Below are 14726 nucleotides of genomic sequence, written 5' to 3' on the forward strand. Positions count from 1 at the left end.
TTGTTCTATGGTGCACGTGTCGCGTCTGCGGACTCGCGTCCGGCAGAGCTGTTCAGGGTAGTGAGGGAGCTAACTCAGCTCCCTCCTGCTCTGAACCCTATTCTTGAACCATCAAAGGCCTGCTGTGACCAATTTAACAACTTCTTCGCGGATAAAATCTCTTGGATAAGCGAAGGTCTAGATGCCAGTCTTAGAGTAGAAACCAGAGTAGAGGTGTCCAGAGCTTCCGTGGATTCGGTTATACTGGATCACTTTGAGTCTGTGAGTACCGAGGATGTGGACAAGATCCTTAGGAGCGTTAGGAAGACGACCTGCTCTCTCGATCCCTGTCCCTCATGGCTAGTGGCTCAGGGGGGACTGGTAGTAACTTCAATGTTACACCGGATCATTAATACATCTTTGAGGGATGGGCAATTTCCATCTAATTTAAAATGGGCCACTGTAAGACCTCTGTTGAAAAAGCCCTCCCTCGACCCCCTGATGCACAACAATTACCGGCCTGTTTTGCTATTGCCATTTTTGGGGAAGGTGATCGGGAGGGTGGTTGCGATCCAGCTCCAATCAATCTTGGATGAAACGGATTATCTAGACCCATTTCAAACCGGCTTTCGGGCGGGCTACGGGGTTGAGACTGCTATGGTCGCCTTGGTCGATGATCTCCGTCTGGGCATGGACAGGGGTAGCGTGTCCCTGTTGGTGCTCTTGGACATCTCAGCGGCTTTCGATACCATAGACCATGGTATCCTTCTGGAGCGCCTGGTAGAGGTGGGAATCGGGGGCACTGCGTTCCAGTGGTTCCGTTCCTACCTCTCCGGGAGGTTCCAGATGGTGCAGCTGGGAGACGTGTGCTCCGATAAGAGGGCCCTTACATCTGGGGTCCCTCAAGGAGCCATTCTGTCTCCCATGCTTTTTTACATTTACATGAAACCGCTGGGAGAGATCATCCGGAGACATGGGGCGCGGGGTTATCAGTACGCTGATGACACCCAAATAGTCTTCTCTATGTCTCCGACTGATGCAGTGACTGAGGATGGCATCTCTCCTTTCGTGGCCTGTCTGGAGTCGGTAATGGGATGGATGAGGGAAAACAGACTCAGCTTGAATCCAGAGAAAACGGAAGTGCTCGTGATAGGTTCTCCTGGCCCAGGGATGGCGGTGGTTCCACCTGTCCTGAACGGGGTCACGCTTCCCGTGAAGGACTCAGTACGCAGTCTGGGGGTGCTCCTTGACTTGTCGCTCCACCTTACATCTCAGGTGGATGCGACGGTCAGGAGCACCTGCTATCAGCTTCGGCTGATACGCCAGCTGCGTCCCTACCTGAGCTGGGGGGACCTTGAAACGGTAGTACATGCTCTGGTAACCTCTCGACTGGATTTCTGCAATGTGCTCTACATGGGGCAACCATTGTACCATACCCGGAAGCTGCAACTGGTGCAGAATATGGCGGCGAGGCTGGTCACTAACACATCTAGGGCCAGCCATATAACACCGGTCCTAAAAGACCTTCACTGGCTGCCTATTCGCTTCCGGGCGCAATACAAGGTGTTGGTTATAACCTATAAAGCCCTAAATGGCTTGGGCCCAGGGTACTTAGAGGACCGCCTCTCTCCGTACAATCCGCCCCGCACACTCAGATCAACAGGGCAGCATCTATTAGTAGTTCCAGAGGTCAGATTAGTTAACACCTCTAAAAGGGCCTTTTCCATCATGGCCCCCACCCTCTGGAACTCGCTGCCCACTGAGCTCCGCTCGGTCACCTCCTTGGCCCATTTTAAGAAGGGGATAAAAACATTCCTCTTCAAGCAGGCATACCCCTGACTCCTCCCTTTTGAACGCCCTTCTCTCCCCCCCCCCCTTGTTCTTTTACTAGCAGCATTGAAGACCTGGCAGGAGTTTTATTTTAATTGCACTGCTGTTTGTGGTTCTTGTTTTATTATTACAGTGCTACCTCGGGTTACGAAATTAATTCGTTCCGCGGCGCCGTTCGTAACCCGATACATTTCGCAACCCGAAAAGGCTTTCCGTTAGCGCTGGAAAGCCGCTAGCCGCGCTTCGGATTTGAATTTCGCGCCGAAATGAATTTCATAACCCGAAAAATCTTTCGTAACCCGGAACAGTTTTTTTCAATCTAACTTTTTTGTACCCCGGAAATTTCGTAACGTGATCAATTCGTATCCCGGGGTACCACTGTACATGTATTTTATGTATTGTATCTGCACTGTTGTAAACCGCCCTGATGCTTCGAAGGGCGGTATATAAATAAACTTTTTAATTTAATTAATTTAATTTTAGGGGGAGCTGTTGTGCAGATAATTTGGAGCTCCAGTGGCAGCTAATGTGTCAGCATTCAAACAGGGCATCATCGGAATGTTGATGCAACTGTCAACTGTCAGTTCTCAACTGTCACTGAGAGGAGAGAGAGACAGTTGGTGCCTGAGAGTGGGCTGTGTCTGTTACTGAGAGGTAGTGAGATGGTTGTGTGTTAATGTGGCTGCCTCAGAGGTTGTGTTATTATTGTTGGTTGGTGTAAATATTGTGTATTAGAGACGGATGTCCAGTACACTGTGTGTATCTATATTGAAAATACTGCAAAGGAAGATTAAAGCCCTCGTTTAGAGTGAAGACTTGTAAGAGTCATTATTAGTTGAAGACATCTTCACAGATTCCTTCTTCTTGGCATCCTGTCAACGTGGTTGAACTCTGCAGGTGGTCGTGGTGGACACTGCACGTCATTTCCATAGGTCCCAACAAGGGTTATGGGTGCAGCACACGAGCCACAACAGCCATGAGTTGGCCAAGACCTAAGCAAGGTCATTGATAACTCAGATTCTTGGAGATTTCTCACTCACACAGTTGCCTTGAGTTGAGTTATCGTATATAACAAGAAAGGTTAGCATTTGTTGTTCATGTTATATTTCCTATTCCTATGTGGGACGTGAAAGTTGGACAACAAAGAAAGCTGACAGAAAAAAATAACACACAAATTATTTGATCTGATCTGATCTAACCTAATCATGCCTCACAGGAAATCAAGCCTGGACTCTCACTAAAGGCAAAATGTCTAAACTGAGGCTATTGTACTTTGGGTATACCATGAGAAAACATGACTCCCTGGAAAAGATGATAATGCTTGGTAAAGTGGAGGACAGTAGGAAGAGAGGAGGATCACACTACAGGAAGATTAATTTAATCAAAAAATTCAAGGTTTGAGTTTGCAAGACCTAAACAAGGCAGTGGATGACCAGGGATCTTGGAGGGCTCTCATTCATAGGGTTCCTGTAAATCAAAGTTCAGAAAATAGATGATAAAGTTGAAGGGACATGAAAAAGAGGAAGGCCACGTTAAAAGTGGATAGGTTCAAGTAAGCTACCAGCTTAAATTTGGAAGACCTGAGCAGGGCTGTTAGGAACAGGACCTCTTGGAAGGTTTTCATTCAGAGGGTCACCATGACTTGAAACCAACTTGACAGCACTTAACAGCACCCACAGTTAGCATCCAAGCAGACATAATGCTAGGGGATGATTAGTAAGGGAAAGACATTTGTGCCCAAGGACAGGAAGGCAGAGCTGAGATTCTCAAGATCATCTTCAAATATGCTAAGAGCTAGCATTGCATCTCCACCACTTCCAAACTGGTCGCCACTCCAAACTGCAAGTGTCCAGACTTTCTGCCTTCAACATCTGCCCCTCCCTGCAAATTTTAAGCCATCCAAAGCTATGCTTTGTTTTCAAACAGTGTTGGGATTTTCATATAATAAATTCTCAGCACTGGGAAGATCAAAGTAAAGGCAATTGCTGTTATTAACCTTATTAGCCTTGAAGAAAAACAACACTGTTTTATTTTTTGGTTCTTCATAATGAACAGTGTTGCCATTTAAGGTTTCTCAAGGTGACTTATCAGAACTGCTGACTTAATGTGATTTTCTTACTTGCCATTAAACAGCAAAACAACATTTGTCGAAACTGGCTTAAAAGGAAAACACTGAGATAAAATGTGGCACAGTTTGGTAGGACTAAGGGCAACGACACTTGGAGGATTTAAAACTTGAGGCAGGCTCTGGAGGGAGAGAAAAGGTCCCACCACCACAAATACTATCTCCCCAAATTATTTACAAATGTATTAAACATGTCAGGACTTACAACTACTTTTTAAAAAATTAAAGTATTAGAACTTGGCATATTCCTTCCTTCCTTATTCTAACAAGCAATTTAAGGCTTACTATAAATGTCACAGGATATGGCAGTTCTAAGTTTATATTATCCAGCTTGAGAAAAAACATGAAATATCAGAGAAACTCAGCCACTTCCCTGCGTACATGGGTGAAATTTGACAGTTGCGTCTGTGGAATCTTAAACCAGAGATTACCCGTCATCTTACCGCGAGGTGTCATGCTGGATTGGGGAAGTGGCTGCAGTTACAAGCTCTTTCCTGCTGCCTGTCAGTCCGGGGGATGTAGCTGCATCCTTCCGGAAGCCCGAAGCCATCCCTGCGGAAAGAGAAAAAAAGCAATCAAGATGGGGATTAGGGGCAGAAAAAATTGGACAGGCTTTCTAGCCTTGTCTTGCATTATTTGAGAACACAAAGCCCAAATACTCAGGCTGCTCTTTGGGGAACTTTATATATGGAGAATCAGCAGCCGGAGGAGTCGTTACCGTTGACAGGTAGGGAGCAGAATATATATTTTCAGGGCCGCCCGGAGTCATAACTGCACAATACACCAGTCACAGCAGACTCTGTGTCACCACTGTGCAAGTGACAGGTTACCATGCCCTAGTGACTACTAGGCCAATCCCCTGCAAACTTCAGCCCTGGACAGCCAGTGTACTCTGGAAACCAGTAGGGAACTCTCAGCACTATTTCAAGTGCTCGTGATAATCTGCAGCCAGCAAAGTACACAAAGAACGATCTACATTCTATTTTAATCCTGCTGGTTGAAGGCATTTATTTTGCAACACCACAGCTTCACATTAGCTACACATTCATGATTTAGAAACTAATTCTGAAAGAAGTCTGCCCAGAAAAGGGAAGGGGGGGAAAGGAGGGAGACCAAAGGATCTGGAGGCTGCTTTCTGTGATGAGACTATAGACATGAGCGGAGGTAATTAAGAACTCTTCAAAAGTATGTACACGAAATCTAAAAATGGTAATATGGGAAGGTTTAAAGATCTATTTTCCATAGAAGAGAGTCTGAAAGCAACATGATTTCTCTGGAATAACAGCTTGTGGAGAACCAGTGTGACATAATGGTTTGAGTGCTGGCCTTGGACACTGGAAGACCAGGGTTCAGGTTCCCACTCAAGTCATGGAAACCCACCAAGGTGACCTTAAGAACATCACTCTCTCTCAGCCTTAGAGGAAGGCAATGGTAAACTCTTTTGAATAAATCTTAAGAGAAAATCCCTGACAGATTCACTTTAGGGTTACCATAAATTGGAAATGACTTGAAAGTACACAACAACAACAGCTTAACAACCCACTGCAACCCCAGCATATTTACTGGTTCAGCCAGGCATGCTGAGTCAATTATTCTCGAGAAACTAGAGACAACCATAATCTGTACAGTCCGTCCTCGCCTTACGCAGGGGATCCGTTCCGGATCCCTCCACATAAGGCGAATTCCGCCTATGCTCAAGCCCCATTGGAAACAATGGGGCTCGTGCGCAGCGGCGCGGCCGCGCACAGGGCCCAACGGGTGCGCACGCCCATTCAATTGAATGGGACGCGCTGCCCCTTCCACCCCGCGCACGCCCCGTGGCTTGAGCGCGCATGTTCAAGGCCGCATATGGCGCGGGCGCGTTGTATTTTACTTTAAGGGGAGTGATGCCAGGTGCAAAACAGGACAGGGCTCCTGTACTCTTCACAGTGGTGCAGAAGGGGGAATGACAATAGGTGGAGCTTGTGTGACAAGTAATACCTGCTGAAATTCCCTCTTCTATACAACTACTAAAGATACAAGAGGCTTGCTCCTTATTCACATTACAGTCCTACACCCTTGCCTTTTTAATAGCACATCACCAACTAGGAGAAGTTAACAGAGTTCTAAGCAAGGGTGGGACCTTTCACATAAAACCCTCAGAAAGAGGATGTACCATTAAAATTAAATTCCCTTCACAGCTCAACTTTTCCAAACTCTTTTAAGAATACACTGGACCCTTGTTTCCCAATCCTGCCTCCATCTTTTCATCCTCCTTTCCACAATGGAAGGACCATGTCTTTGTATCTAGAAAAGGTGAACAATTTGACCAAAAGCACCCATAAGAATTAGCTGTAAAATTAAATAAACCTGGGGTAAAACTATGGACAAATGGTTAATGTTGTGATTCTTGCTGGAAGATCTCACTATGATGGTGTTGTTAAAACAAATGATATTGTAGTAGTAGTAGTAGTAGTAGTAGTAGTGTGTCTTCAAGTCACTTCCAACTTATGGCAACTCTAAGGTGACCCTTTCATGGGGTTTTCTTGGCAGGTTTGGTTCAGAGGGGTTTTTGTCATTGTCATCCTCTGAGGCTGAGAGAATGTGGCTTGCCCAGGGTCCCCCAGTGAGTTTTTATGGCCAAACTGGGATTTGAACCCTGGCTCCAGAGTCAGAGTCCAAGGCTCAAATCACTACACCATGCTAGCTCTCTGCTGTTGTATCAACCTGTTTCTAAAGAATTGGGGGACATTCTCACAGAAATTTGTATTGTACGGAAGAAATAGCATGAAAGTTTCAAGAAATGAAAAACTTGAGAAATATCATAAGATGAAAGTTTCAAGAAATTCCATATAGTGATTATATCTAAAGAATAAAACTAAACTAGAAGTAAAATAAAAATCTTGTTAAAACAACAACAACAACAAAACACTATGATAGTCACCACAATTAGGACCTGATGTATACATGCTTAACAACAACTTATGCCATAAGTTCACATAACCTGGTATTGTCTGCTACACTGACCCGCTCTGAACTGTTTCACATCCCTATCTGGAGATGCTGGAGATTGAGCTAGGATCTATCAGTGGACAAAGCACATGGTGTACCACTGAGCTACATTTGTGGGGGGATTTATTTTTCTTCTTAATTAAAGCAGTAGACAAACGTTGGCTAAAATGGAACAGGGTATTTGGATACCCTCTGGAAGACAGATTTGTGGTCTGGGTGAATCATATAGTAAGCCATTCTCGACAATGGCAAGGTTGTCTTATGGCCAGTCTCCCCTTCCACTGTGGTTCTCTGCCCCAACCTACAAATTAAGGGGTCTAAATGACCAACCATGCCCTCTAGGAGCATGACTTGGTCAGAGATAGGAAGGCTCGGGGGGGGGGGGGGGACGGGACGGGACAGAATTTTATTTTCTAAAGAAAACAGGAAAAGGGGTTTTCCTCATTTTTCTTTCCAAAAATAAAACATAAAAATGAAAATAGTTTTTCCTCCATTTTCCTCCATTCTTTCTTGATTGTTTTTAAATGTTTTGCAGGCCTTCACATCCTTTGATGTGGTGTTTTTTATTCTTCTCCCCTCCCTAAGTTGGTTTAAGCCTGTCATGGTTTGAAAATCTAGCCATTTTTGGTTTTGAAAAAAGGCTCATGGGGGGGGGGGGTTGATTCAGTTTAAATAAGATTAGTATGTGAAGGTTTTAAACTGGTGATGTAATAGAAAAGGAAGCACTTCAACTAAGATTCTGTCTAAGTGATTTTTGTGTTCAGACTTTTAAAATGTATTTATTGACAATATTTATACAGGCTGCCGAGGATGACGGCTATATATTACTGTCATTAATTAAACCACTGATTCTGATTCGTCTTAAGATTCTTGTTTTGTGACAAAAGTACATAAGAATTTTTAAAAATGCAATCCCAGGCCATTTAGTATATCAATTCTTTGCTGATGGGGGAGGAGAAAATGAATAGGTTGTGCAGCATAAGTTTAAAAAAATAATGAGAGATAACAAGTGGATTAAAATTATAATATTAAGATCACAAAAAAAATGGGATTGAAATGAGCATAACACTGGCGCAAAGTGAACATTAATGAGAATGTACCTATTTTTGAGGTCCTGGCAATGCTGCAACTTAGAAAACAAAGGAGGTAGGCTAGTTTTGTGATTTACAACTGATGCACTACAGTAAAATAGCACATCCATGCAAAATGGGTTTTAGGGGGGTTATCCTGCACTCCAAAACTTGAGAGAAATCTGTGCAGCATAATTTACTACAAGAGGTAATGTAGTTTTGTGATGTGAAGTATAGGAAGCAGATCCTCCAATTCAAATTGTGATTTCAAATGGCACTGCAGGATCAACTACAATTTGAATATTTCTTATCCAGAATTCTACTGTATGAAATACTCCAGTATCCAATACGTTTTTCATGGTAGCTAAGCTAGCGATGCCTTTGCTTTCTGATGGTTCAGTGTACAAAAACCTTCATACACAGTACAGCATTATTAAAATATGATGTATACAATTGCCATCAGGCTATGTGTATACAAGGTGTATACAAAACATAAACAAAGTTCACATTTAGAGTTGGATTCCATTTAAGACATCTCATTAACTAAATGCAGATATTCCAAAATTCGGGGGGGGGGGGATCCAAAACATATCTGGTGTCAAGCATTTTGGATAAGGGAGGCTTAATTGGTATTACAAGGGTTTATGGATAAGTTTCAAGGAGTCCATGAATGGAGTGTAAAATGTTTTCTCCCCATTTTCCTTCTTGTTAGTACCATTTTTTCTACCATGATGAATTTTAAAGGAAAGCATATTGTCTTTTCAAGCGCTGATTGAATTTGTTGTTGTTCCAGACTAGCCTACATGAAGGAAACCAGTGTCCAAAGCAATACAATGAATTAAATGCAAAATATTGTGTGTGCCTGTCTCCCTGTGCATTCTTCTGGAGAGGGAGCTTAAAGGGATCAGTAATTCTAAAGTTAAGAACAACTGATCTAGTATATGAACAATCCATACAGAGATATATGAGAGATCCTCTTAAATGAACAAAGGTTGTGCTGCTATGGTATCTCGTGCATTGGTCCAGAATCTCCAGCTGAAAATCTCTGAACGGAGGTAAGGGAAACGATCTGTTAATTACTGCAAATCATTTCTCTGACTGCCAAGCCAGCATTTATCAGCCTATAATTTCCCCCACCAAATTGCAATATAAAGAGGGAGGGAGAGAGACTAAGGGGAGAGCATACGAACTAAGGTGGGGGTAGGGTCAACCATTTAAAGGCATTTAATTTGGGGGAAAGCCCATTGAAGTCATAAAAACAATGGGAGGGAGTTATTAATTCTCATATGTGGCATCTAAGGGAGGGAGGGAGGGAGGGGGAAATAGAAAAGAAATAATGATAGTTTTTTTAAAAAAAGGGAAAGGGGGTAAAATAGAGAAAAAGAAATCCATCAGTTAAAATTGCCCCTGAAAACTTCACAGAATTGTAACGGCTTTCTCTCGCTTAAATTGATTGGTGTAGCAACGTTATGAGATGACTATTAGAATTCATTGCGCGCCCCAGAAAGAGCTGAAATGTCAGCAGACTATACAGCAAAAGTAATGGGTCCTGAACTCCTGTTAGTCAAAAATGATTTTGTTTCAAATTAGAAATTGATTTCTTTTGGACACAAGCCCTTTGCCAGCTTCCAACTTTTGTAGCTGAGCCTTGGAAGAGATTAACCTCACCCTCTGTTTGGGTCCCCCTCTGATGATACCCTTTCAAAAGTTTCTTCACAGCCAATGCTCTTTTTAATGTAGCCATGGTCTTAACCAATAACACAAGTTGTTTGTTCCTTGGAGAGCTGCACCACATTTCGCCTTTCTTTCTATTTTTCTGCTGACACAAATCGCAAACTCATTGACAAGTTTAAAAGGGAAAGAAAAAGGAGGAGGTGGGTGAGCGAGAGGGAGGGTAGGAGGGGGAAAAGCCAGCTCAGGAGTGAACCAAAGATTACATTAGGCTCCAGACTCCCCCAATTTGTCTCTCCTTTCCTTCATAAGAAAGTGTGATTTACTCTACTCCTTGAGTGGACACACAAAGCTAAGAGCAGGGAAAGATGACAACTGTAAAGGTGTCAGTGTGCTAGAAAATGCTACTTTACAGGACTGGGCTGAGGCTGGGGGGGGGGGGGACTCAGCAGACGACTCCACCATAAAGACTCACATGTTTCCTTTCCAAAAGTAAACGTTACTGTTCCATATTGTTTTTGTGGGCCTTCAAATCCTATGGCGGTCCCAAGGTGACCCTATCCCAAGGTTTCCAAGTCAGGATTTCCTGCAAGCATGCCCAAGTTCATCCCATGGCTGAGAAGGGATTCAGATCTTGATTTCCCAGAGTGGTAACCCAACAGCCATACCACTTACAGCATGAGGGTTCACAAACATATCATTACCTCTGTTTATTTTGCCTTCATTAACACCTGTGTAGGATAGCAGCAGCAGAAAGTAAGGTGTGACTCCTTGGCAGACCACCAGTCAAGTGGTCTATGCGAATTCACACAGTCACATATTTCGGTTTTGTTGTTCAGACTATTTTTGGGTCAGAATTGCATCTTTGTGAGTTCTGTTGCTCACACATGTCAGCACTATGAATAAAGATGGAGTCAATGATGCGGATGTATTCAAAACCTGTTCAAGGCATGCAGAGTTTTATTGCAGTTTAGACAGGGTCTATATGTATCAGTTATTCATACTGCCAACAATGCAAATCTTTTTTTAAAAAATCAGAAAGAAAAAAAACCCAAAATGGATTCCCCGGGTTAAGTGGTGTTTTTGGCAGCCTCCCCATCCCAAAACTTTATTGGTTGCATTCAAAATGCATGTTAACAACAGAGATTCATCCCATGTTCATCCTGGATTTTTTTCACCAGCTGAATAATCTCCAGGAGACCAGGGTTTAAATCACCACTCTGCCATAGAAACTCACTCAGTGATGTGGGGAAGTCACATAGTCAGAGGAAGGCAATGGCAAATCTCATCTGAACAAATCTGGACTAGGTTTGTCTTAGGATCACCCTAAGTCAGGAACAACTGGAAGGTACACCCAACAACAACTGGTCAATCCCTTATAGAGAATATTAATGTTTTGCCTGCTTGTTGGAACAATATCATTGTCCTAGCGCTTGGAAGTTCTGATGATGAAGCGTGGTGGATTCTTCGGAGCTCCTAAAAGATACAAGACTATCTGAAAATGGCAACAGATTTTCAAATCCTTCAAATACAGAAATAGAGGTGCAGAACTATGCCTGTGTCATTCTGTCTCCTATCCCAAAACTACTCTATAGGGGGCAGAACAGAAGGGCAGGAAATAGTGTCTCAAACCTGCTTTTTCCAAAAGCAGCTTGGAGCCCCACTGTCTGCACTGGCCGCTCCCAAGGCAGCCTGAATGCTCAACAGCGCTGCTGGGTAATTTTTTAAAGTCACCTCCGATCCATCCATGAGGACAGTTGTACAAACACATCACCAGCCACTGTCTGCTGCCTAGATTCTATGCCATTGGATAGGTGTCCCCTTTGATCGGCCACACAGTTGCACTTGCGATCCTCCACCGGAACAGGGCACCAGACCATTGGCGTGACCTGTAAAAGGTTGGCAGAGCACAATCATGCCCCCCTACATGCCTCCCCACTCTCCCTTTACCCCATGCCCCCTCTTGGACTATCTGGTTTGTGCATGTTGTATTTACATCCACTGGAAGTGTCACACTTTCACTATTTTGCATTGCCACCCCAACCACTTGGGTACACCAGCTCTGTCCTTTTTTAATGCACACTTGCACTGGTGTGTTTATATGCAGCTTTAGTGTTAGAGTTAGGATGGATTGTTCCTTCAGAACCACTCTTGCATTGGGGCATTTATATGCAGGGTCGAAAGTGCACATTTTCCAGGCTAAGTCGGAATATCCCAAGTTTTTTTTGCTCTGGATTTTTGCCCTGGCACTCAGCTTTAATCCAGTTTAAACCTGCTTTGAAGGTTGTCTAAATGCCTCACCTTCAAATCAGTTTGAAACTGCTTTATTTGCCCCATGTGTTTCACCCCTATATTTCTCCAACCTTCTGAAACAGATTTTTGAGAAGCATGAGGCCTGCAAGGTAGGGGAGTCCATTTCACAACCCGATTCCACTCTGGTGGTGGAATTTACTGGATGCAACCAAGCAATTGAGAATTCTTTATCTATTGAGGCATAAGTAATCTGTGCTAAGAGATTATGAGCATGCCCAGACTGAGGGTCAAAATAGATGTGGTGTTAATTGCATGAATGCAACTGAAATGCTTGTTTTTGTTTTTTGTTACATAAATGGTTCAGGAAGCCTGAAGAGCCCTAGGATGGACAGAGAGATGCTGCTATTTACTCACTCCCATAGTTCTAACAGAACTCACTTCTGCTAAGATGATGCCAAGGGACAGCTCTACTGACAGCAACAGACCTGTCTCTTGAAATGCAAATATTCATTTATTTATTTAAAGTCACCGTCCATACTTCTTCTTATATCAAAGCATATCTCAAACTATAGACAATAATTGGTTTTTGGGGGAAACACCATTAAAGCATTTTGTATTACAAAAATACAATAAACAATTAAAACAAGCATCAGTTAAAACTTTCAGAAACAGTGGCTAAAATCACATTTCTCAGACTGGGCAGCAGTCAGTTCAGAATTGCCCAGAAAAGGTAGCCTTTAAAGCACATCTGTACAGTTGGAACATCCATAATATTAATATTCTATGCGATTTCCAGGTGACAATCTGGAACCAGGTATTCAAAGAAGTTTACTAAAAACAGAACCTGAAACACAGTTCCTTCTGTTACATGTGAAGATTGCTATTAAAAAAACTGATTACCAAGGCCTGCACCAAGTGGGTGAGTGTGTATCAAACTCAAAGTCTTCAAGGAAACCACTCCTTTTAGAGCAACAGGGCAACTACTCAAAACTATATGAAAGGGGAACCCAGCAGTAGATCCACTGCTTCAGAGAGCCCATAAATCACCTGGTGAAGTTGCCAGTACTCTCTTTCTATGCAAAATTTGGTGCAGGCCTTAGTAACCGGGGGTTTTAACAGCAAATTTAATACAAGTAACAAATAGTAACAGAAGGAACTGTGTTTCAGGTTCTGTTTTTAGAAAACTCCTTTGAACACCTGGTTCCAGATTATCACCTAGCAATCACAGAGTGTGTGTATATTTACCCTAGAGTTGCCTGTCTACTTATGGTGACCCCATGAATTCCATAGGGTTTTCTGAGGCAAGGAATACTTGGAGGTGGTTTTTCCAGCTTTTTTCACTGAAAGAAAGCAGACTACCTTGTCTTTGTTGGCAGTCTCCCAGCCAAATACTAACCAGGGCTGATTCTGCTTAGCTTCTAACGTCAGACAGGATGTGCCTTTAGGGTATTTAGGCCCAACATAGCAGAAGGAAAAGGGGTGGTTAGGATTGTTACACCCAGCAGCCACAGAGAGCAGTGCAAAGACATATGTGCTCTGGTGAGAGGAGAGGAAGAGATGGAGGTAGGTTGGATGGATGGAAGGTAATCGAACCTAAGTGTAAGATACTGCACTTAGGGTGGAAAATGAAATGCACAGATATAAGCTGGAGATCTTAATGAGACTGCATGTGAAAGGGATCTAGGAGTCCTAGTAGACCACAAATTGAATACGAGTCAACAGTATGATGCAACATCTAAAAAGGCCAATACAATTTTAGGCTGCTTCAATAGAAGTATAGTGTCTAGATCAAGAGAATCAAGAGAACGTGCTTTACATGGCTTTCAGCATACGCTGAAAGCCTCATGGGAAGGAAGAGGCAGCGCATTCCATATGGACTAATGGGGTGCACGCCCATGGCATGTGCGCACCACCACATGCATGAGCCCCGTTCATTTAAATGGGGCTCGAGCATATGCGTAATTTGCATTACGCGGGGGAGTCCAGAATGGATCCCCTGCGTAAAGCAAGGGCACACTGTGATAGTGCCACTGTATTCTGCTTTGGTCAGACCTCACCTGGAATACTGTGTCCAGTTCTGGGCAATACAATTCAAAAAGGATGCTGACAAGTTGGAGCGTGTCAGGAAACCATGCCTTATGAGGAAAGACTTAGGGAGCTGAGTATGTTTAGCCTGGAGAAGAGACATTTAAAAGGTGATATGATAGCCCTGTTTAAGTATCTGAAGGGGTGTCACATTGAAAATGGAGCAAGCTTGTTTTTTGCTGCTCTAGAGAATAGGACCTGGAACAATGGATGCAAGCTACAGGTGAAGAGATTCCACCTCAACATTAGGAGGAACTTCCTGACAGTAAGAGCTATTTGACAGTGGATCACACTCCCTTGGAGAGTGGTGGAGTCTCCTTCTTTGGAGATCTTTAAGCAGAAGGTGGATGGCCACCTGTCAAGGATGCTTCAATTGTGATTTCCTGCATGGCAGAGGGTTGGACTGGATATCCCTAGTGGTCTCTCCCAACTCTTTGATTCTAGAGGTAGGTCCAGTGAAACTTGGGCATATGTGAGGCATGCCTTACCTCTTTTTGGCCTGACGGCTTCCTTCTTTGTACATTCCCAAAGGGCTTCCTCTTCCGCATGGGCGCTGAAGCCAACACTCTTCTTCGCTGAACTGTTTCCTCCACTGCTTCCTGGTGCCTTGCTGGCTCTCCCAGATGCTGGAGTTTTTGAAAAGCATGCTTCGCAATTGAGCTTGGGGGAACTGAGAAACAAAAATGGATTTCAGATCTAAAAGAATGAGCTCTACTCCAGCC

The 14726-nt window shown here is 43.5% G+C and overlaps 1 protein-coding gene across 3 annotated transcripts in view; it reads right to left on the minus strand.

Annotated features, from left to right (window-relative positions):
- Positions 1-14726, minus strand: part of KIAA1328 (KIAA1328 ortholog) — a 313917-nt gene that overhangs the window by 47306 nt on the left and 251885 nt on the right. For 2 of the 3 annotated variants that reach the window (XM_089497994.1, XM_089497995.1), the window contains 2 exons: positions 14493-14674; positions 4378-4486 (listed from right to left, as the gene is read on the minus strand). In XM_089497994.1, the coding sequence (XP_089354120.1) occupies positions 4378-4486; positions 14493-14674 (291 nt within the window). Of the gene's footprint in view, positions 1-4377; positions 4487-11065; positions 11143-14492; positions 14675-14726 lie in introns of those variants that run through there. The other variant, XM_089497996.1, reaches the window with a different exon arrangement.

Source organism: Sceloporus occidentalis, unplaced genomic scaffold, assembly GCF_023333645.1.
Source record: "Sceloporus occidentalis isolate IW3139 unplaced genomic scaffold, rSceOcc1.0.p SCAF_1, whole genome shotgun sequence".
NCBI lineage: Eukaryota > Metazoa > Chordata > Lepidosauria > Squamata > Phrynosomatidae > Sceloporus > Sceloporus occidentalis.